The following is a 22,592-nucleotide window of genomic DNA, read 5'->3' as shown; positions in this document are numbered from 1 at the left end:
ATGGCCGTGGAGGCGGTGAAGGAGGCCGTGCACTGCCGACTGCTGAGCGGGTGTGAGGCGGCCCCGGGGCACCGGGCCATTGTCGGTGTGGATGGTGTGCGGGGCCCGTGCCTCGTGCGGAACCCCGTGGTCCCCGCGGAGCCCCCCCGGCGGTTCTCCTTCGACGGGGCGTTCAGCAGGGAGCACAGCACCGAGCACATCGACAGCGAGATCGCCTCCCCGCTGGTGGAGGTCAGTGGGCACCCAGGGCAGCCCACACAGCCAGGGGCGGTGGAAGGTTTGGGCACCACAGTGGGAGAAGGAGTTCCAGGAGCGTTTGGACAATGCTCTCAGGCACAGGGTGGGATTGTTGGGGTGTCCGTGCAGGGCCAGGAGTTGGACTCTGATCCTTGTGGGTCCCTTCCAGCTGAGGATATTCTGTGAACACATAGCTTGGGACAGGGGCTGAGGAGTTTTACAGGTGATCCCTAAGTGAAGCGGGATCCACTTGACCTTCCCCATGCTGGAAGGTGTCCCTGCCCATGGCAGAGTGGTGGAACGAGATGAACTTTAAGGTCCCTCCCAACCCAAACCATTTGAGATTCTCTGATTTATGGGCAGAAAGTCCTGTCCACTGCCTCAAGAGGTTTAGCTACAAGCCTGGGGAGCAGAGGAGAGCAGACAGTGTCCCAGCAATAGTCTGAGAAATTGGAAAGAAACAAAACTTTTTTAGCAGCCAGCAGGGCACCGAGGAGAGAGTTACATTTAATTGTTTTAGGTGGATGTATATAAGATAGAATCCCAGACAGGTTTGGGTGGGAAGGGACCTTAAGACTCATCCCATTCCCACCCCCTGCCATGGGCAGGGACACCTTCCAGTGTCCCAGGCTGCTCCAAGCCCTGTCCAGCCTGGCCAGGGATCCTGGGGCAGCCACAGCAGCTCTGGTACCAAACTGATGATTTTAGGGACATTTTTACTGTCAAGTGAGAAACCTTAGAGAAGACAGTTAACCTTAGACTGGCAAAAGGATAGGGGATCCCTTTGTTTCCTTGTTAGCAGATCAGCACAGGAAACAGCTGAGGTGTGAAATGAACTTGATAAGCAAAAAAAGACCAACCTCCCCCCCAAAAGTTTTGTTAGAAGAAGTAACATGGATTAAATGGCTCATTGGTGGTTTTAAGATGGAAGTTCCTGATCATGAGAACAAGCGGGGCTAGAAACGGTAGATATTAGAATAATAGGTTCTTTTTTTCTTATTTAAACCTTTAGAAATCCAGTTATTTTTTCTTCCTACCACACTTCTCTGAAATAGGGACAAGTGACAGTGAGCAGCTTGTCAAGCAAAAATTATTCAAAGCCAGAGACCATCCCTTTGGCCACCCCGCAACCAACTATTCTATTTGTCTCTTTGAATTTCAAATGGCAAAAATATTATAGTTTGCTATGTGTTGGTGTTGTCAACTGCTTTTCAACACCTGCACTGCTTCAAGATTCCCTGTTTTGAGAGAAAAACATTGATTTATATGCTAATTTTATAATTGCTATACTCTGATGGCATGTGAAGATTAAGCAGCCATTTGATGTTTACTTCCAGCTCTTCCTTTAAAAATACCTTTTAGGGGCTGGGAATGAATCTGGACAATGTTTTTCCAGTTAGGCAAAGAAGATGGTTGTTTTCTTTGGTTTTCCCCCATTTCCAGGGTGTCATGGAAGGCTACAATGGCACCATCTTTTCCTATGGCCAGACTGGCAGTGGGAAGTCCTTCACCACACAGGGAATTGTGGATCCTTCCTCACAGAAAGGGATCATTCCCAGGGCATTTGAACACATCTTTGAGAGTGTACAGGTGGGTGTGAAAGAGATCTTCTTGATAAGGTTTTGCTAGAAAGACTTTGGTGTCCTATGCCAAGAAGTGAGTGCTGATGGCATGAAATGTGAATGGGGACAGGCTTGGGGTGCACTGCTCCTCATCCTTAAGCTGAGGCCTGTGCGTAAGTCAGATGAACTGCACCCTCATGCCAGAGCACTTGAGGTGTGGAAGGACCAGAAGTGCCGTGCAGTGAGTGCGTTGAGCGGTTCCACCTGCAGTGAATGGCCAGGGGAGGTTGGATGAGGTGCTGAAGGGTGGTGGGCACCCAGCTGTGGGAGGGGCTGCCTGTGCTGTGCAGCCTCACCCCAAATCCTCCCTGTGCTCTGCAGTGTGCTGAAAACACCAAGCTCCTGCTGAGAGCCTCCTACCTGGACATCTACAATGACCTTCTAGGAGCTGACGCCAAGCAGAAGCTGGAGGTGAGGCGGGCTCAATGTGTCTTAATTAAGTGCTTTAATTAGCTCAGATGGGTGTTACCACGACTTACTGAAGTGCAACAAAGGTCTCTGTAAGAAACTTGAGTGCCAGAATATGAAGTTACATGAGGAATATGGAAGCTAAGAGGGACTTTTGAGGGACTTTAGTGAAAGTTTAGGAACAGGATGTAGTTGGAGACATGTCCAGTGTATCCCACATGATAGTGGCTGGTAGGTCAGCAGCAGCTCTGTGAAAATGCTTCACTGGACAAGGATGGAATAAAATGCTCATGGGGCAATTTCTTCCTCACCCTCTTCATCTTGTGCTTGTCTCTAAAGCAAGAGGATTCTGGGCTTTATAAATGTTTAATCTGATCTAGTGGAGCCATGGATGATCTCTTTATCTGCCTAAATCAAAAAGGCTGATCCTTTTTGAGGACACACAGCAGATATTTCTCCCCTAGGGAACACATCTGACATTTACAGGACCATAGGAGGGTAAACTCTCCCAAAATCCTAACCAGGGGGCTGATCTTTATAAAATTTACCCCCTGGTAGCTTTGCAGATCCTTTTGTATGTATTCCTGGAGGGATCTAGAAATCTGTCCCAGTTTACTTCCTTGCAGGACTGCCCCGGTGTATAACACCAAGGCAGTAACAGCTTGCAACACTCTGGGATGGCAACAGACCCAAACTGCCTTACAGGGCAAGTATTTCTAACAGGTTTCTTGCTTTAAGGCAGGCAAACCCCTCTCTGCTCCATGTTCCAAGCGTGCTTTGCCTGTCTCCTGCAGAGGGAGAGTGGGAGAAGGGGACTTCTTGCTGCAGTTTCCTTTCCTTTGTTCCACATCGGCGGTGACACGGATTTCCATGGCGACGCGGTTGGCACTGGGCGGGCAGGAGCTGGGCAGAGCAGTTTCCAGGGTAACTCTGTCACGCTGCCTGTTGCTGCCTCCACTGAGTGCTTGAGGGAGTGTGTCCTGCCGAAATAAATCCCAGGCTGCCCCAGTGCATTCCTCTGAGCCCCCCAGTTCCCCCAGAACCCCAGTTGTGCTCATTCCTTTGCCCTTCACCTCGGTGACTACAGCCGTGTCCTCGGCCAGGTGTTATCAGGGACTCTGCAACACCCCCAGACAGAGCCAGGCCAGTCCTGGGGTTCTGAGGAGCACACAGCAGTCACAGTGTATGAACACGGCCTGTGACTGCACCTGGATTCATCCCGGGCATCTGCCTTTGGAACAAGGATAAATCCCACCCACTTAAGCGTTCAGCCACTTTTGCTCTGTTCTGTGGGATTTTTGTTTTACATCATTTCTTGTGAACATCACTGAAGTACCTGAGCCTCCTCTTTGGAAGTCACAGTGCCAAATGTGGTCTCTGTTGCTCCATCATGACAACCATATCTCGATATCCCAGCTGACATGATAAAGATAGTTTTGGTGATGAACTTAGCAGATGTGGGGTGTAACAGAGCTGTGGAAAATTAATTTAGCTCATTTAAAATTCCCAGTGTGGAGGGGGCTGGTGTAGGAGTGCAGGGATCTCTGGATTATTTTGTATTTTTTATGTAGGTTTGATGGGTAACTCAAAATTTTGGATATTTTCATTGCTTATTAACATTTCAGTATGAAACTTTTCATCTGTGCAATTGATAATTACTGAGAAGATGCTGTTGGGTATTTAATGCTCTGTCTCAACCCAGGGTCCCAAAGACAATTTTTGTTAATTTAAAAATTAATTAACCTGGAGAAAAATGGTGACAGTTCACCTGTGTGTGATGAGTGGTACTTTGGGAATGTTGTCAGTGAGCTCAAACCACCCACTCAGAGCAGAGAGTTCAGCAAAGCACCAGGAACAGTATCTGGGAATATTGTATCTGTGCTTTGAGATTAAAAAAAGCTTCCTATGGCTGAGGAGATCTTACAGCCTTTGCCATAATAGGTGAGATGTATTTTGATTCTTGTTTCAAATATGCAGCTTAATAATAGAGAAGGTGGAGGGTGGATAGAAGCCAGATTCCCCATGGCCTGGGGGATGTCTGATTCAATCAGCAACTTTTAACTTGAATTCTCTGAGCCATGAGGGCGGTTCCCTCTTTTTCTGTGGTTTTATTCCTCCTTCAGAAATCAGGCTTTTTGGTGGCAGTCAGATGTGTTTTTCTCATACTGCAGTTTAATTTCACGTAGCCCTCAAGCTTCTGGGCCATTCCCAGTGTAATTTTCCACAGTTTCAGTAGCCCTTGTTGTGACCTGGCTTGCGTTGTCCTGTTGGCAGCTGAAGGAGCACCCGGAGCAGGGGGTGTACGTGCAGGGGCTGTCCCTGCACGCCGTGCACAGCGTGGCCCGGTGTGAGCAGCTGATGGGCGCGGGCTGCAGGAGCGGAGCAGTGGCCTTCACCCTCCTGAACAAGAGCTCCTCCTGCTCCCACTCCATCTTCACTGCCAGCATGGAGATCTGCGCTCTCGGTGCGTACCTGGAGGCCCTGGGCCTGGCAGGGCACAGGGTCTGTGTGGCCACTCATCATCCCACAGCTACCCTTAGATCCCAAATGATTGCAGGTGCAGCAGAAAATCCTCTTCCCTGTGAGATGGACAGGGCCTGGCTGCCCAGAGCAGCTGTGGCTGCCCCTGGATCCCTGCAGGTGTCCAAGGCCAGGTCGGACAGGGCTTGGAGCAGCCTGGTACAGTGGAAGGGGGTGGAATGAGATGAGTCTTAGGGTCCCTCCCAAATGAAACCATTCAGGTCATACCACCTAACAGTTCCTTCACTGAGCTTAATCATAGGGCATATTTTTTAAAGATGGAATTAAAGAATCCTTTAATAAAGTTTTAGTGACTTATTTTCCTTTCATGAGTATCTTGCTGGCATTTCTTTAGTTGGAAGAGCTGCCTCTTTGAGTCTGAGCAGGGACCTGAAGAGGGTTTTTCTGGGAGCAGAAAGGAATTCATCTCTGCCTTGTCTTGGACCCCATCTGGGAACAGCTTGGCTTTGCTTTCTTCAGCTGTTTCAGTCATGGGGAAAGTTACACGACATCTTCCTGTCTTCCAAAATTGTGGTTCCAGATGTTGATGACAGTACCTCATTTTCCACTCAGTAAGTGAGGGGTTTGGAGAGTTTCTCAATTAGCACAGATACTGGATGCATTGTGCGGGTCTGTAAAATCCCAACTTTATCCCAAAAGGTAAGAAGCATTTGCACTCCTCTTCTGTGCTCAACATTGGTGCAGGGCCCTCAATCTAGCCTGAATTTCTCCAATTTAAAGCTTTGAAAACATGACATGGAATAAGATGGCAGGTGGGGAACCTGCAGCTTTGGCAGTTAAAAACAGATGGAATATTTGAGGAGAAAGGTGAGGGCACTGGCCAGTCCCCATAAACTGGATGGTTCTGCTGGGGTGAGCATTGGCTGACAGAATTGAGGAAGCTGGTATTTCTGTTGTTATCTTTAGGCTTCATAACGAGTTCAAACTCCTTTTCCGGGTGAGCCTGTAGTAAATAATAATTTACAGGGAGTTGATATTTTAAAGGGACTAAAATGACTTTTTTTTTAAGTAACACATTCAGGAATTATGAAAAATACTGGGCTCTTGGCTGCAGATGTTTGAAACATGCAAGTTTCCATCAGTATTTTTACGTAGATTTTTACGCCTTTAAATTTTTTTTATTTTATTTTTTATGCTTATTTATTTTTGCAGTATTTTTATTTAGATTAGCAGATGTTTTATTCCTTTAGTTGTGTGCTTCTGCCATCAGCTCAGGCAATGGACTGACAGGAAATTAGGGAAGATCTTTAGGCTGCTGCAGGCATTTTAGTAAGAGTCTGGGGACCTTCTCACACCATGGGAGCTAATCCATGAACTCTGAGCTGGAAACAGCCTCGGTGGGTAAAAGGACTGGCAGGAACCAACACAGCTTTTTGATTGCCTGGCAGCGTTTACATGAGCCAAGGGAGGAAAGGGAAGGGTTAGGAAACCTACTTTTTGTGGCTGCCCATTCACCCCAGCACTCAGAAAGGATAAGGAGAGGGTGCTCTCTTTAAGCCCCGTGTGGTTTTACTCTGTTTTCCCATGTCTTGATACATGAGAATGAGCTGAAGTGAAGCAAGTTTGCTCAGCAGCAAACATTAAACTCCACAGTTGCCAATCTGTTGTTGTAACAGAAATATCCTGGGACAACAGATTTTAGAGATTTTGGTGTTTACCTGTGAACTTTCAACTTTCCTCATGCATCAGATCGTTCTTTGCTCATGTTTAGGTATTGTCCAGAGCTGTAAAACAGAACTCTGACTCCTTTTGAGGACAGGATTTGTGGAAGTCTGCCTTGAAAAGGGTGGATTCAGTTAAAATCTCAGTGTTTTCTGTGCTTGGAATGCTGAAGGAGCTCTTCTCTTGAATTTGGGTTGCAATCTTACGGAGTATTTTGGATGTGGATGTCCGCGAGTGCGGTCCAGCGCTTAGGACAGCAGTTCCAGGAATGTGTGCCCAAGCCTTTGCTCTGTGTGAGGCTGGGAAAGCTAAGGAGCCAGTGAAAGTGCAGGGCTCCTAAAGGAACCAGATGCACTCTGTGTTCCTCACAGGGAGCCTGTGCCATCACACTGTTCCAGCCTCAAATGCAGAGCAGGAATAGGCATTCCATGTGTCAGGTGTGTCCAGGCAGCTGGGCAGCCTCAGCTCCATCTGCTCCTGCCTCAAAGTGATGGGAATGGCACCAACTCACTGCGTTTGACTCCTCACCAGGATCCATCTCCTCATCTGGGGGGTTTGGGCCATGGGCAGGGACACGTTCCACTATCCCAGGGTGTTCCAAGCCCTGTCCAACCTGGCCTTGGACACTTCCAGGGATCCAGGGGCAGCCCCAGCTTCTCTGGGCCAGGGCCTGCCCACCCTCACGGGGAAGGATTTCTGTGCCATTCACATTCTCTGGACAGAGAGACATTCTGTCTCTGAGGAGAAACACAGAGAGAAGAGAAGAGAAAACAATCTTTATCTCTGCTCCTTTGTTTTCCCCATGTGGAATGTGGTGTGGAGATTGTTCACCTGCAGTGATTGCTGGGTTGGATTCTGGTGAAGGTTGTTTGGGGTCAGTGACCAGTGGGATCCAGCTGTGGCTGGGGCTCTCAGCAGAGTCACGAGTTTGTTAGTTAGGTAAGTAAGAAGCAAGTATGTAGAACAGTATAGTATCTCTTTAAATAGTATATTAATGTAATATAGTATAGTTTTAATAAAGCAGATCCTTCAGCCTTCTGATCTGGAGCCAGACATTCGTTTCTTCCCGTCAGGGGTTGCATTGATTTCCGATAGATTTTTGTATATGTCATCTAAATTTCCCTTCGTGAAACAAACTGAGGAGGAAAAAAGTTGTATAAACTCATGCTCTGATCATGTTACTTGTAGAGGACTTTAGCTGAAATTGTAAATACTGTTGAAATATATGGAGAGGGGTGTGTGTGTGTGTGTTCAGAGCTCACTGAGAGAGCAAGAACAGGCATGAATTTTTACTGTGAATCCTGTTGAGAAAACACTAAAATGTGCAGTGTTTAGATTAAGTAGATATTTGCTTACTTCAGGGAGTCAGAGCCCAAAGCAGACAAAGAACAGGGCTGGAACAGGATGTGTTGCCAAGAGAGTCCTGCTTCTTCACTGTTGAGGTGCTTCCTTCTAAGAGCTGCCTGGGAATTGTTTCTGTGCAGATGAGCGAGGGCAGGATCACCTCAGGGCTGCCAAACTCAACTTGGTGGATCTGGCAGGAAGTGAGAGACAGGCAAGGACTGGTGCCACAGGGGAGAGGCTCAAAGAGGCCACCAAAATCAACCTTTCCCTGTCTGCCCTGGGCAACGTCATCTCGGCCCTGGTGGATGGCAGGTGCAGACACGTTCCCTACCGAGACTCCAAGCTGACCAGGCTGCTCCAGGCTGGACCAGGACCCTGATGGTGGCGTGTGTGTCCCCAGCTGATGACAGCAGCAAGGAAAGCCTCAGCACCTTGTGCTACGCACGTCGGGCCAGGAACATCAGGAACAAGCCCTGCATCAACGAGGACCCCAAGGACGCCCTGCTGAGGGAGTACCAGGAGGAGATTAAGAAGAAGAAGGCCATTCTGGCTGAACAGATGGGCACGAGTGACTTGTCAGGTAGGAGAGCCTTTACTGGCTGCAGAGATGCCAAAAAAGGGGGTTTTACACATAAAATGTTCACTAAATTTTACCTCAACCTTTTCCTTACCTATTGGAGGAAGAGTTCTCCATTCTGGTTACAGACTTTTCCTTCTCTGCTGCTGAATTGACCTTATTCTAGTGGGATGGCAAAGACCATCTCAATAATCCAGTGTTTTCAATGGTCACAAATTATGTTAGAAAAGGCTGACATGATTCAAATCCTTGGTTATTTTTGGTGATTGTGGCTAGAATTTGGTCAGTTGCAGAAGAGAGGTTTCAGCAGGAAGAACAAAAATGAGCTGCAAAAGAAATAATACTGTAAAATTCTTTATTAAATATATATATTTATTTTTTCAAAGCAAGCATTCAGCCTCTTTTCTCCTACAATGCATATTTTTGACACTACAAGAGAAGTTTTGCCCTCCTTATGGCAGTGCTTGAGGACTCAGCCTTGCCTCAGCACACCTGCTCTGTCCTCGGGAGCAGGAATAGGAAATGTAGGAGCAAATGTAGGGAAGAGCGGTCTTTAGGGAGCTCATCGCCTTTGGAGAGCTAGCCCCTAAAAAGGGGCAATTTTCAGCAGGGGAATAAGGCTGTAGGATGATTTTTTTCCCCCTTTCAGAAATAGCTGTGAAGAAAGAAGGCAATTTCCTTGCACTTTTCGTCTTCCCAGTGTTTTTTATCTCCCAAATCTGTAGCACAGCCTTGGAAACAAGTCCTGTTTTAATTTGAAAGAGATACTTGTATGTATAAATACCATACAGTTGCATTCACTTCCATATTTCCCTGAAGCTGGAACCTCTCTCGCTCTCCCCACACCTCTGGAGCCCCGGGCCAGCGGCGTTTTGGCAGCGAGCGCGGTTTGAAGGAGCACAGGGGTTGCCATGTTCTTTCCTGGCACCCAGCTTCTTTGTTCTCTTTCCAGGAATTGTGCAGACAATCCCACCCAGTGACTGTGAGTGATTTTTATTTCTACTTTGCTTTGTAGGGCTTCTGCCTGCTGAGGCTGCTCACCTGGGAGCAAATCCAGCTCCCTGCCTCAAACCCCAGGTGGATCTGGAAGCAGAGAAGCAGCAGATCAGAGAAGTAAGTTGGGAACAGATGTCCCAGAGTGGCTTTGACTAAAACCTTTTTCATAGTAATCATTACAAATATGGTTCAGCCTTTCTAGAACACTTCTCTTTTTATTTTTTTCTCTATTTTGTAATCCTTGGACTTCTCCTATGAACAGACCATGTGTTATGGAGGCCATGTGCCTTATTATAACCCACTTCTTGTTCCCACCTCCCTGAGGATGGATTGGAATGGATTCCCAGGAAGACTTTTTGCAGGATCTATATGTGAAATTGTCAGAAAAGGGAGGAATAGAGTTGAGGAAAGCAGTAGTCAAAGGTTTTAGGAACAGTACAGAGATGAGGAAAAAGAGGAATACAGAGCCAGAGGAGGAGTCAGAGGGAAACAAAACTCTCTCCTTGCTCTTTAGAAAGTTCATTCCAGGGCACCACAACCAGCCAAGGCAGCCGGTTTTAGGGCTGAACAGTCACTTTCATCAACAACAATCATTCCTCTGTTAACTTAAGTCACAGAAAAAGTCAGTCAATACTGGTGGTGGAGTTGTATTGGGATGGACATAAGGTGTCACCTGGAATGGGCCTGGGTGTGACCTCGGGAGCAGCCACAGCACTGTTGCTGTGCCTTGCAGGAGTTCCAGGAGAGGCTGGCCCAGCTCCAGGTCAGCTACGGAGCAGAGCAGGCGTCCCGTGCCCGCTTGGAGAAGGACATCGGCAGCCTGAGGGATGACTTTGATCTCAAGGTGTCTGTAATCCAGGATCTCCTCAGGAAGGAAGCAGGTGTGGAGGCTGTGCAGCCCGACCCAGGTTCCCTCGGGAGCAGGGACTGTTTTTGCACTCAGATCTGTGGCAGCCACTGCAGCCTTTAAAAGGCAGCAAGTGCTGCCACTGCAGCAAGTGCTGTCTTGGCAGCAGCAGTCCCTGCTCTCAGCCCACCCTCATCCACAGCAGGAGCAGGGACTCTGCCTCTCCTGGACCAGATTTAAGACTCTGTCCCAGCTTTGTCCTCTTCCCTATTTCCCTGACTTCTTTCTCTGTCGGGACCAGCCTGACCCTGACCCAACCCTGTAAGCCTTGAGGCAATGAAATGCCTCATTTTTGAGTAAAACACCTGCTTTTTGCCCACGTGGCAGAGTTCCCCCTGCTGAGGGCAGCGTGTCTCTGGAGCAGAGCTCACTGCTCTGTCCCCTTCCCCCCGGACTCATTCCCGAGGCCGGGGTGGCTGCCGCAGTCTCTTCCTCCGTATGCAAATGTGCTGCAGCACTTGCTCTCCCGGTGGATTATCCACACCATCGCTCACTGCAAGGCAGATATTCCTCTCACATCCTAGAAGCTGCCTCCTCTGCCTCTCCCTCTCCAACACTGCTTTTCATGGACACCTGCAGTGCCTCAGAGCATGGTTTGCAATGTGCTCATACAGCACTTATCACCCACTAGAAATTCTTGAACCTGTATTCTTCATTTTTGGTGCTATCACTTTTTGAGGTGTAGGTTAAGAGGTTTTTTATTTCTTACCCTCTGATTACAAATGTGCCGGGAGAGGCTCTAAGGTCTGCCTGGAGCCTTCTCTCCTCCAGGCTGCTTTTACCCCAAAACTAACTTTGCCCTTTTTGGGTGGATGAAGAGCTGTTCCCTGTGGCACTCAGTGAGGCCAAGCACCAGAATCATGAGAGAAAAATGGAGATGTTCAAGTCAGCAAATGTGGATGCCAAAATGTGTGCATTCCTGGTAACAAATCCTGCCTGGAGCTGCAGGCAGGCGAGCCTTAAGTGCCCACACAGATTATAGAGATGCCACCTTTTCCTCTTGGAAGAGGTCCTTGAAGGGCACTTGGAGCCCTCTCATGTTACACGTAAGGCAGCAGCTGTCCTGTGGCTCATGGATGGACTCTTCCCATCACTGAGGCCACTTTTGCCTCCAACTCATGCATCTCACAGTGTTTGCAGCACATCATCCACAACTAATGGCAAAATTTCCCAGTAATCCTATTTCAGGGGCACTGTCAGGGCCTGGAGCACAGGGCTGGGACAGGAGGGATGCAGGCTCAAGACTCGTGCTCAGCCCATCTGCAAATCAACCTGGCTCAAGCTTTTCTCTGTGTGAGAGCTGTCCTGAGAGAATTCCCTCAGGCAGACTACACCGACACATACTGAAGCAGCATGGGGGCTTGGGCTGCTCCAGAAATACACAATTGAAGCAAATTCTGCTGATTTTTCACTTACTCCATTGTGTGGAACTGCATACAATTAGAAAAGCTCTGAGAGAGTTTGATTCTGAGCAGTTCTGTGGGCTTTAACCAGTCGTTCTGTGGGTTTTAACCAGTCTTTCAGCTTTCCTGTGGTGTGTGCTCGCTCTGTTGGGTCTCTCCTGGCTCAAAAAGGAAATGCTATGAAATACAGAACAGCAGTGTCTGTAATTTGTGGGCAATTCTGTCTGTTAAGAGAGAAATCTCCAAAGAAACCTTTCATTTGGATTTGATATCAAATGTTAATGGTCCTATTGCAAGAATGAATCCTATTCCTTTTGTGGCAAACAAGGGAAAATGCCCTTCTAATCACATTGTTACCTCCAGGTTCTGTGCAGATTGGGCAGGAGGGTTTGGTTCCACAGGTGTGGGGATTTCAAAGCCACCTGTTACACATCAGGGCAGCTCAGCAGAGCAGGATTGAATCCTTGGATTCAATGTGTATTGGGCAGAGGAAAGGGAAGGTGGCAGGGCAGGAGCAGTGCAGCAGAATAGCAGGTCAGTTCTGGGGGAGAATGAGCCATTTCACAGGGATTGGAGATAATTAGGAGGCTGTTATCAGTAAAGGGCCTATCAGCCAGTTTGAGCCAGTGCTGGCCACCCTGAGCTATCTGCTCTGCTCCACATCCTGTGCAGACAAAGAAATGGCTTTGGAGCATGGCTTTATTTCCATGTCAGAGCATGATTTCAAACACAGGCCTGTGCCAGTGCTGCATTAGCAATGCTGAGGTCACACAAATCATCAACTCTGCCTGATACTGCCCCAAAATGGAAGCCACACTGTGGCTTTCAGATCTAACACTCCCACATCCACCATTTAAAATAGTTTTCTGTGTAATTTTGGCACTTTTTGTGCATATTTGAAAAAAAAACCCCTTAAATATGATCATATATTCCATGTTTATTTAAATAAGAATTTAAATACAAAGTACACAAAACAAGGGTTTTAAGGATAATTTTATGAGCTTAGATATGGATCTCTGGACATCCTTGTTGACTGAGGTGCTTGCAGTAACATATGCTTTGCCTTTGTGGAGTATTTCTCCCTGAGGAGCTGTGGCTGCCCCGTGATCCCTGGAAGTGTCCAAGGCCAGGCTGGACAGGGTTGGAGCAACCTGGGAGAGTGGGAGGTGGCCCTGCCCATGGCAGGGGGTGGGATGAGATGGACTTTAGGGTGCTTCCCAACCCAAACCATTCTGGGATTCTTTTTATGACAGAAACTGTTAATAATAAGCACGATCTGCTATGATTACTCAGGGTAGAAAATCTTATCATAATTCTCAATTTTCTGTGTTTCCCAAATGTCACCCGTGGAAGGACGTGCATCCTCTATGCTTGTGAAGCTGGTTCCTGAGCTCAGCGTTCCCTTCTGCAGGCTGCAGGTGCTGGAGCAGCAGGTGGTCAGGGGGAAGCAGGCTCAGAACAAGGACCTGAAGGAAAAGCTCAAACGCCGGAAGAATTACACGGGCGAGCGGAGGCTGCAGCTGGTGGCTGCCCTGCAGCAATCCAGCGAGGACACCAGCGAGCAGGCTCTCCTCAACGTCTACAACTCCATCCAGGAGGAGGTTCGAGCCACGAGCAAGGCGCTGGAGAAGGTGAGGGAACAGCTCCTTCCTCCTCCACATCCCCATTTCTTACGTTACAGGGCTGTGGGTTTAGAGAATGACTCTGGCTGTGTCGGTATTTCATACACCACAGTGTGTGTGTGAGCTTTTATGAAAGCCCTCCGGTGGGGGATTAAGCTTTTGAAGCCCAAACCCCTCCAGTTGTAAAGGCTCGGTGTGTGACACTTGGCGGGAGGAGCATGTGTTGGGATGGGAGGGGATGCGACTCCCTCTGCCGACCTACAGATCTGCTGCAGCTGCTGCCAGTTCTGAGCACGCTTTCTGGGGCAAGAAACAAAACATAAAAGTAATGCTCTTAAATTTTACATTCAAAACCTTCATTTTCAAAGCACTTGAAAATCAGTTTTGCTCTGATATTTTGTGGCAGAATCAGAGGGTCTGCAAAAAATTGACATTCGTGTGTACAGTCCTACACCTGCACATGAAGGACTTGCTTTATTTGAGTATTTAGGCTATCACAGAAATATTGCACCTTTTTAACCAAAGCTAGGGCATTCCAGGAGTTCTAAGAGCACATCAGTAAGATTAGCTTTAGGTTCATTCAAAAATCATCCCTGTGGAGAAACATGAGAAAACTTTCTTTAAAGCAGACATGGAGTAATCTCTCAACACAAATTTAATCCTAAATTAGAAAACTTTCCAAATATTGAAGCTTTCCTGAGTGTCTTTCTCTGCCTGGCAAATTCCTGTACTCGAAGTGTCCATCAGTCTCTCTGCCTTGTAACCCTGATGGTTTGTGTCCAGCTCCGGGCTGCCGTGACCGAGATCCAAGACCTGCAGGTGGAGTTTGGGCTGCAGAAGCTGGATTACCTGAGCACCATCCGGCGCCAGCAGCGAGACCTGCTGCTCTGCCAGCAGCTGCTGGGTCAGGTGCAGTCCCTCGTGCGGCGTGACTGCAACTACAGCAGCCTGGAGAGGATCCGGCGTGAGTCCTGGGGGACTCGGAGAGCGGCTGCTGGAAGATTCCAGAGCCTGTCATCCAAAGAACCCGCAGGTAAGGGGACAGCGCCCGGGGAGAGGAGGGCGCTGTGGGGACAGGGAGGTGTTCTATCTAACAGGTATAATTCACGCCATTTTTTTCATGATATGTATATAATATTACATAGTTGTTAGGATGTACCCTTTGGCATTAGAAGCCCCCCCTTCTCAGGAAAAACTGAGTGTGTGCTGAAACCTGATTTACAAGCAAGGGGATGTGGCTCGCCAGGAGATGGGCCTTATCTGAGGCGATGTGGAGACACCCAGGCGCTGATCATCATCAGGAACATCCCCCCTCCCCGGGCCGATACATGTGAATACTCTGTTCCCATAAATTTCATCAAGGGTTTCAACGACACGACACCGGACTTGGGATTTCTCTGCCTTGTCGCCAAGAAAGAAATCTCATCAACTTATGGGACTTTGAAACAAAGGACTGAATGCCGAAATCCTGGCTTCAGGCAAATTTTTCCCTATAAAAATCGCTTGTACCAGGATGGTGGTGTGGGGGCATGGAGTGAAACCTCTGCTGAGGCTGATCTCTGTGTCTTGCACCCAGCGCCGATCCCGGGCTCGGCACTGTCCTTTTCCGTGTGGCTGGCTAGGTTAGATCTCTATTGCTAAAATAAATCCTTTTTATTTTTTAATTTAATTTGGCTGGATCATTTTTCATTTTTAACAGAGGTGACGATGGCACGGGGCTCTGCCGCGCTCGGCAGGCCACGCTTGGGCTGCGTGCACTCATAACATCTTCCAAAGTTTGTCTGGAAAGCGTGAGCACCAAAGGTGGCACGTGGTGCGGATCCCTCGGGAAGCCGAGCAGTGTCGGGATCAGGGAGTGCAGCCAGCGGTGCTGATTGCTCTACACACGACAGCCCTTAACGCCATCTCCTCCCACAGCGGTTCCAGCCCTGCCACAGCCCAAACCTGGCCTCGAATGAGAGCAGGGAGCCAGCGCTACGGCCCATTCCTCCTCCATTTCTATCCCATTTTACCAATTCCGCCTTGCTGCCGGCTCAGTTTGCCACCTGCAGCCCGAGGAGGACTACTACAGCCTGGTGGCGACACCATCGCCAGACACTACCTCCGATCGCGGCGAGCCAGCCAGATTCTTCACCTGGACCAACGTAATCCCCTTTTCCCAGATATCGCCCTCACTCTTAACTTCCCTCCTTTTCCTTGAGAAATCAAACGGCGACCCACCCCGGATGAATTCTGCCTCAGCCCCTTGACTTCCCGGGGGTTTCTCGCCGGACGCAGCCGCATTTTGGGGTCCTGCACTGACGCTCCACACCCCGCTCCTCTCCTCTGGCGGCTCCGCGGGCAGCGCCTGCACCAAGCCCCGGGCCCGGCCCTGGCTGCCAGCGCCGACACCGAGCGCAGGAACGGCAACGCCAGCTCCAGCGCCCGCCGCTTCCGACCCACGGCGGGCGTGGGCGGCCCGGCGCCGCGCAGGAGGGCGGGGATGGCGGTGGGGCCCTCCTCGTCCGCGGCGGCGGCGCTGAGCCGCGACAGCGCTGTCGCGACAGCGGCCGTGACGGGCCGCGACCGCGCTTGCGCTGCGTCCCAGCGGCGCGGAGCTGTCTGGCGCTGATTGGCTGGAGGCCGCTCGGCGCTGGCGCCGATTGGCTGGAGGCCGCTCGGCTCTAGCGCCGATTGGCTGGAGGCCGCTCGGCTCTAGCGCTGATTGGCTGGAGGCTGGCAGCCTATGGGGGAGTTGTGCGACCGGGAGCGAGATGGCGGCGGGCGCTGTGGCCGTGGCTGTGGCCGTGGCTGTGGGTGCGCTCCTGGCCGTGCTGGCGGCGGGCGCTGAGGGCGGGCCCCGCACGCTGGTGCTGCTGGAGAACGGGAACCTGCGCGACACGCACTCCATGTTCTTCCGCAGCCTCGCGGGTACCGAGCGGGCCGCGGCGGGGTCCTGGGAGGGGTTGGATGGGGCGGGGGGAGCGGGCTCGAGGAGCCGGGGTCAGGATGGGGGAGGAAGCTGGGGTCACCTGAGGGAAAAGGGGATGCCTGGGGTCCTCGGGTCAGGCCGAGGGAGGAGATTGGAGTCCCCTGGCTGGGCTGAGGGCGCAGCCAGGGGTCCCTTGCTGCAAGGGGCTCTGTCCTCTCTTCAGGATGGGGGAGAGATGAGGGTCCCCTAGGAAAGGGGGGTGTTGGGGCTCCCTGTTCGGGATGAGGGAGGAGATTTGACCTGCTGCACCGGGCAAAGGGAGGAAATTGGAATTTCCGGGCAGAAAAGGGGGGTGTTTGGGGTTCCCATGTCAGAGTGGAGGAGGAGACTGGGGTCTCCTGTCAGGCTGAGGAAGCAGATCGGGGTCCCCTGAGGGAGAACGGAAGGTTTGAGGTCTCCTGGTCAGTCTGTGAGAAGTGATGGGGACGCTGTGCCTGGATCAGAGAGCAGATTGGGCTCCCCATGTCAGAATGGGAGAGGAGATGGGGATCCCCTGGTCAGGCAGAAAAGGAGATTGGTGTTCCTGGGGAGACGGGGTTGTTTGGGTTCCCCTGGTCAGAACGAAGAAGATTTGTGTCCCCATGTCGGGCTGAAGGAGGAGGTTGCGAGGGGGGTGCTGCTGGAGTTCCCCGGTCTGGCTGAGTGAGAGGAAGGAGACCCCAAGCCAAGGGAGGAGATTGGGGTTCCCTGGAGGAGGGGTGGGGTGACTGTTTGGGATCTTCTGGTCAGAATGAGGCAGGAGATGGGGGTTGCTTTCCCAGCTGTGCCTGTGTTTAGGTCCCCTGCAGCATCAATCCCTGTTTGATGGATGACAGTGAGGCATCCTTGGACATCAGGGCTCTTCAGGGCATCCACCCCTTGGGTTTATTTGGGAGCTCTCAGGTGCTGCTCTTAAATAGCCCCTGCTCTTAAAAGGCAGTTTTTCCAAAATGATCCTTCACTGGGGAAAGAAACCTCTGGCTCCTGCTGCAGTTTTGCTGCTCCATGTGTGGTTTCATGGCATGCAGAAGTTGTCACTTTTGTGTCCTGCCTGCAGACAGGGGCTTCGACCTCACCTTCCGGACAGCAGATGACGCCGGCCTGTCCCTGATAAAGTACGGGGAATTCCTGTACGACAACCTCATCATCTTCTCCCCATCTATAGAAGGTAACTGCGGAGGGGAAAACTCTGGAGCTTGATGGCATTTTTGGAAGGGGATTTCCAGCTGTTCTGTGAATTTTAGTTAAGTCCTGCACTTTGGATGTACTCAGTAGCAAACTGCAGCTCTGTCCCAGCCTTCACTGGTGGTTCTTCCATTGATGTGGTGATTTGCCGTGGTTTAACTCTGCCAGGGGGCTATTTCTGAGCTCTAGCCATGAATTCTTGCCGTTTGCTTTCAGACTTTGGTGGGAACATCAATGTGGAGACCATCACCGCGTTCATCGACGGCGGCGGCAGCGTCCTCGTCGCCGCCAGCTCAGACATCGGTGAGTGCAGGTGTTCCTCCGGAGAATTAACTCACTGCAGCAAAACCAGCTGCTCCTCGTGCACCTCAGGGCTTGCTCTGGGAGGAAATGGGTCATCCATGCCTTCAGTAACATGTTCAGTGGGAATTCAGTGGGGAGGTCGTGTTGCTCCCTGGGGTTTGGCTCACAGAGTGCTGAGCACATGACTCTGAGCTGAATGTACTTTTGAGTCGCTGTGTCGTGTGACAGAGGATCCCTTGTGTCCCTGCAGGTGACCCCCTGCGAGAGCTGGGCAGCGAGTGTGGGATCGAGTTTGATGAGGAGAGGACAGCGGTCATCGACCACCACAACTACGACATCTCCGACCCCGGCCAGGTAAGGCCTTGCCTGCTCCTTCTGGCTGCTTTAACGCGGGTGCAGAGCTTTAGGGGTGAATCCTCTGTCCTTGTGCTCCCGTTTTTCCTCTGTCTCTTGTCTCCCAACCTCCTCCCAGGAAGGTGGAAAATAATCCCTGTTGCGGCATTCAGTTCTGCTGCTGTCAGGATGCTTTGGTTTCAGGTGGTCACCGTGTGATTAATGCTGGTTCTGGATCCCTCTGAAGCTTGGGGGGGACTCTCACCTGAGGGTGAAGCGTGTCAGACACCGAGTGCAGCGCTTCAGATGTGGGAAGGGAGATTTTCAGTCCCAGATTTTCAGATCAGTATAGAAACACACAAAAATTTCTACAATTTTGCCTGCTTGGTGTAATCCAGCATTTTAAAATTAAAACACATATTAAAGTCTGAGCTAAATATACTCTGGTAATTTTTGTTTAAGGTAAACTGTTGAAGCAGTATGTACGTGCACGTTGTCCTGGTTTGAGGATGAAGGTTGCTAAATGCAGGGAAATAAAACACTGTAGGGGTTGCTGTCTTTATCAAGTGGCAGTTTGTATTTCCTTGAAGATCAGCATTAACCTAATTTGATCATAAACAGAAAAATGCCGTTGTTTTGCTTTTTTAATTGAACGACAACGCTCACCCAATAGTTGTAATTGTCTGTAAAAATAAACGTTTAACTGAGAAGCTGTTGTTTGTCTTTAGACCCCGACCCACCTCACACGGATCTCTCTTGCTTCCCCAGCACACGCTGATCGTGGCTGACACTGAGAACCTCCTGAAGGCCCCCACCATTGTGGGGAAAGCAGCACTGAACCCCATCCTGTTCCGAGGAGTTGGGTGAGCAGCAGGGGGTGAGGTGGGGGAAGAGCGGTTGAACCTGTGGTGTTGCTGCGAGGTGAGCGTGGGGTCAGCCCCTGGGGCTCTTAACGTGAGCTTAACAAATCTCTCTTGATTTCAAACAAAAACAGAAGGAAATCCTCCAGAGTAGTTTAGTTGTTGACTTAGGAGTGGTTGCTAACAAAATAGTGGAGGAAATATTTAGTTTCTCAGCAGGTAGAAGGGTGAGAAGGTCCATGGGGTTGAGGAGGTGGCCACACGTTCCTCTGGGTGCGGGGACCCGGGGGTGTTCGTGCTGCTCACCGTGGCTTTCCCTGCAAGGATGGTGGCTGATCCCGACAACCCATTGGTGCTGGATATCCTGACTGGCTCTTCTACCTCTTACTCCTTCTTCCCAGATAAGCCCATCACTCAGGTACGCTCCCTTCCTTTCTCTCCTGTTTTGAGCTGTGCTTCTGCAATTTAGTCCCTCTAACTTCAGCTGCTTGGGAAAATCCTGGAGTGTTTGATCTCCTAACTGATTTTGAAAGGGTTGGGCTGTTGGCTGCTTCCTGATGTTGTCTTCCTCTCTGCTTTCTGCTGGTGAGAAGGTGTTCAGTGTGAGGGACACGTGTCCTCCATGTTCTGGAGGAGAGGCCAGCCTAGATCAAAACATCTCTCCCATTCCATCCCGGCTGGAGCGGTACCAGAATCCTATTCCTGCTTTTTCTGAGCTTCATGGTTACTCCTTAATTGCAGCCGGTGCTACTACAGCCAGACGGTCCCACCCTGCAGCAAACTGCTGGTGGTGCATCCCCAAGTGGGCTGAGCCCTGTTCCCGTTTGCTCCGCAGTACCCGCACGCGGTGGGGAAGAACACGCTGCTGATCGCGGGGCTGCAAGCGCGCAACAACGCCCGCGTCGTCTTCAGCGGCTCCCTCGACTTCTTCAGCGACGCCTTCTTCAATTCTGCCGTGCAGAAAGCGACTCCCGGCTCCAAGAGGTGCGTTGGCTTCCCTGGCTGAGGAGTGTCTGGGGAGCGCTTTGAGGGCAGAACTCCTGGGAAGCAGGGAGCAAATGTTTATGTTTGGGGAAGGAGCGGCAAACTTGAGTTGGGGTGACGCCTCCTTTACCGTGTCAGAAGAAAGCGCTTTGGAAAGCAGCTCCTTCCTTTAACCTCAGCTCAGTTTGGGTTTGGACCATGGGGTATTTTCTCGGCTGTCTCAGCCTCCCTTGTTGCACAGGTACTCCCAGACAGGTAACTACGAGCTGGCCGTGGCCCTGTCCCGCTGGGTGTTCAAGGAGGAGGGCGTTCTGCGCGTGGGCGCCGTGTCCCACCACCGCGTCGGGGAGCGGGCGCCGCCCAACGCCTACACCGTCACGGACCTCGTGGTGAGGCCACCGGGCGTGGTTGGGCACGCGGGAGCCGCCCGCGGGGAGGAATTGGGCAGCGCTGGGGCTCGGAGCGGGCCGGGGTTGGTTTTCAGGCATCGCTGGTTAATTTGTGCCAGGAGTACAGCATCGTGATTGAGAAGCTCGCTGACGGCAAGTGGGTGCCCTTCGACGGGGACGACATCCAGCTGGAGTTCGTGCGCATCGACCCCTTCGTGCGCACCTTCCTCAAGAGGAACGGTAGGTCCCCATCACGAGGAGCGGGAGGTTCCCCCCTAGAGGAGCAGTGGGTCCCCCTCAAGAGGAACAGGGGGTCCCCGTTGCTGCCCTGGCCCCACACCTGGGGGTGTTTTCACCTTCCACAGCTTCTCGTGTCCCCTCAGGTGGCAAATACAGCGTGCAGTTCAAGCTGCCGGACGTCTACGGCGTGTTCCAGTTCAAAGTGGACTACAACCGGCTGGGATACACCCACCTGTACTCCTCCACACAGGTAGGCACAGGGGAGTGAACGCCCGCTGTCGCGGGAGGAAAGGCTGCCCCGCGCTGCTGGACTGCAGGGGCTGCTCTGTCCCCCCAGGTGTCCGTGCGTCCCCTCCAGCACACGCAGTACGAGCGGTTCATCCCCTCCGCATATCCCTACTACGCCGGCGCCTTCTCCATGATGGTCGGCCTCTTCATGTTCAGCATTGTCTTCCTGCACATGAAGGAGAAGGAGAAATCCGACTGAGCTCCCTGTGGGAGCCTTTTCCCGGCTCCAGGAGGGCTGGGCAGCGCTCAGAGCCTCCCGTGTATCCGTGTCAGGGCTGGTGGGTGCCAGATGCACTGTGGGGCTGTGTTTGGTCTTTTTCATTTTTACACCTGGGGTGTTACTGAGAATGACAATTAAATTCCGGGGGGAGAATCTGTTACCAAAGTATCTGCAAACCCAGGACCAGGATGTTTACTGATGAGTTGTGATTTTTGCTTGCTCCACTGTTGGAATGATTTGTGTTGGAGTTGGGCTGGAATGATGAGGGTTGGACTTGGGTTGGAATGATTTGGATTGCAGATTAATTCCCAGTTTAAAATAAAGTCTTGTTCCTCTCACCCTGGATGGGAGTGAGGTGAGTTCATGGCCTGGGGCATTCAGATGCATTCCCAGAACTGGGGGCTGTGTCCCCACCAGGGTGGGACGGGAGGGAGAGTGCTAAGAGGCAAAAGGGGGAGTCTGGGGCACACAGAGGAACTTGGGACACCCCAAAAAGCACAACAAAGGGCCTGGGGTGTCACCAAAGGCACTTGGAGCAGGACAGGGCATGTCAAAACCCCCTCTGCGCCCCATAATGCAGACACGTGAGTTGAGGGGCACACCAAAGGCTCAGCAAGGGCCAGGGTTCGCCCCCAAATGCACGCCGAGGAGTCTGGGGGGAAAAAACAGCTGGAAGATGTGATCCCAAGAAAATGGGAGTGGAGGAGCTGAATGGGGCAGAGGTGTGAGGTGGAGTGAGTGGCTCTTGGGGTGCACCGGGGCTGTTTTGGGATTGCAGCTGGAGAAATGACAGTGGGAGTGACAGGGTCCGATGAACGAGTGAATGAAAGGATGGAGGTGGTGGGGGGGCCTTGGGGGGCAAAGGGTGGGGCACAGGGACCCATGGGGCTCCTGGGACACGGGGACCACCGAGGGCACGGGCACAGCCCGGGCGGGGCGCATCCCCGGGGCTCACCTAGGGACAACAGGGACCGCCAGGGGCACAGGGATCCCTGGGGAGGCAGGAACGGCCGGGGGACACCGGGACCGCCGGTGACCGGGGACGGCCGGGCGGCACGGGGACCCCGGCGGAGCCCCGGGGACCGGCGGTGACCGGGGACGGCCGGGCGGCACGGGGACCCCGGCGGAGCCCCGGGGACCGGCGGTGACCGGCGGTGACCGGGCGGCACGGGGACCCCGGCGGAGCCCCGGGGACCGGCGGTGACCGGCGGTGACCGGGCGGCACGGGGACCCCGGCGGAGCCCCGGGGACCGGCGGTGACCGGGGACGGCCGGGCGGCACGGGGACCCCGGCGGAGCCCCGGGGACCGGCGGTGACCGGCGGTGACCGGGCGGCACGGGGACCCCGGCGGAGCCCCGGGGACCGGCGGTGACCGGCGGTGACCGGGCGGCACGGGGACCCCGGCGGAGCCCCGGGGACCGGCGGTGACCGGCGGTGACCGGGCGGCACGGGGACCCCGGCGGAGCCCCGGGGACCGGCGGTGACCGGCGGTGACCGGGCGGCACGGGGACCCCGGCGGTG

At 52.1% G+C, this 22,592-nt stretch overlaps 2 protein-coding genes across 2 annotated transcripts; both read left to right on the top strand.

Moving 5' to 3' along the window:
* KIF17 (kinesin family member 17) lies at positions 1–15,930 on the top strand. The gene is given in 16 exon segments (XM_068212777.1): positions 1–231; positions 1,681–1,827; positions 2,181–2,270; positions 4,542–4,731; positions 7,955–8,176; positions 8,179–8,394; positions 9,407–9,504; positions 9,650–9,810; positions 9,902–9,941; positions 10,091–10,268; positions 10,701–10,955; positions 13,051–13,328; positions 14,103–14,294; positions 14,297–14,352; positions 15,357–15,463; positions 15,521–15,930. Coding segments are annotated over 16 exon segments (2,871 nt in total).
* Positions 15,931–16,055: 125 nt separating this feature from the next.
* DDOST (dolichyl-diphosphooligosaccharide--protein glycosyltransferase non-catalytic subunit) lies at positions 16,056–21,409 on the top strand. The gene is made up of 11 exons (XM_068212797.1): positions 16,056–16,229; positions 17,327–17,437; positions 17,671–17,757; positions 18,008–18,111; positions 18,859–18,953; positions 19,275–19,368; positions 19,786–19,934; positions 20,176–20,323; positions 20,443–20,563; positions 20,707–20,813; positions 20,901–21,409. The coding sequence occupies exons 1-11, from the start codon at positions 16,073–16,075 to the stop codon at positions 21,048–21,050; spliced, it is 1,323 nt and encodes a 440-aa protein (XP_068068898.1). The 5' UTR covers positions 16,056–16,072; the 3' UTR covers positions 21,051–21,409.
* The last annotated feature ends 1,183 nt before the right edge of the window (positions 21,410–22,592 follow it).

This window comes from Anomalospiza imberbis, chromosome 23 (genome assembly GCF_031753505.1).
Source record: "Anomalospiza imberbis isolate Cuckoo-Finch-1a 21T00152 chromosome 23, ASM3175350v1, whole genome shotgun sequence".
NCBI classification, from domain to species: domain Eukaryota; kingdom Metazoa; phylum Chordata; class Aves; order Passeriformes; family Viduidae; genus Anomalospiza; species Anomalospiza imberbis.
The sequence above is the reverse complement of the archived record's forward strand: the minus strand, read 5'-3'. Positions and strand labels throughout refer to the sequence as shown.

Coding starts and splice junctions, on each gene's coding strand:
- DDOST (XM_068212797.1), top strand. CDS start 16,073: ATGGCGGCGGGCGCTGTGGCCGTGGCTGTGGCCGTGGCTGTGGGTGCG. Junction 16,230..17,326: donor GTTCTTCCGCAGCCTCGCGG/GTACCGAGCGGG, acceptor TCCTGCCTGCAG/ACAGGGGCTTCGACCTCACC. Junction 17,758..18,007: donor CGCCGCCAGCTCAGACATCG/GTGAGTGCAGGT, acceptor GTGTCCCTGCAG/GTGACCCCCTGCGAGAGCTG.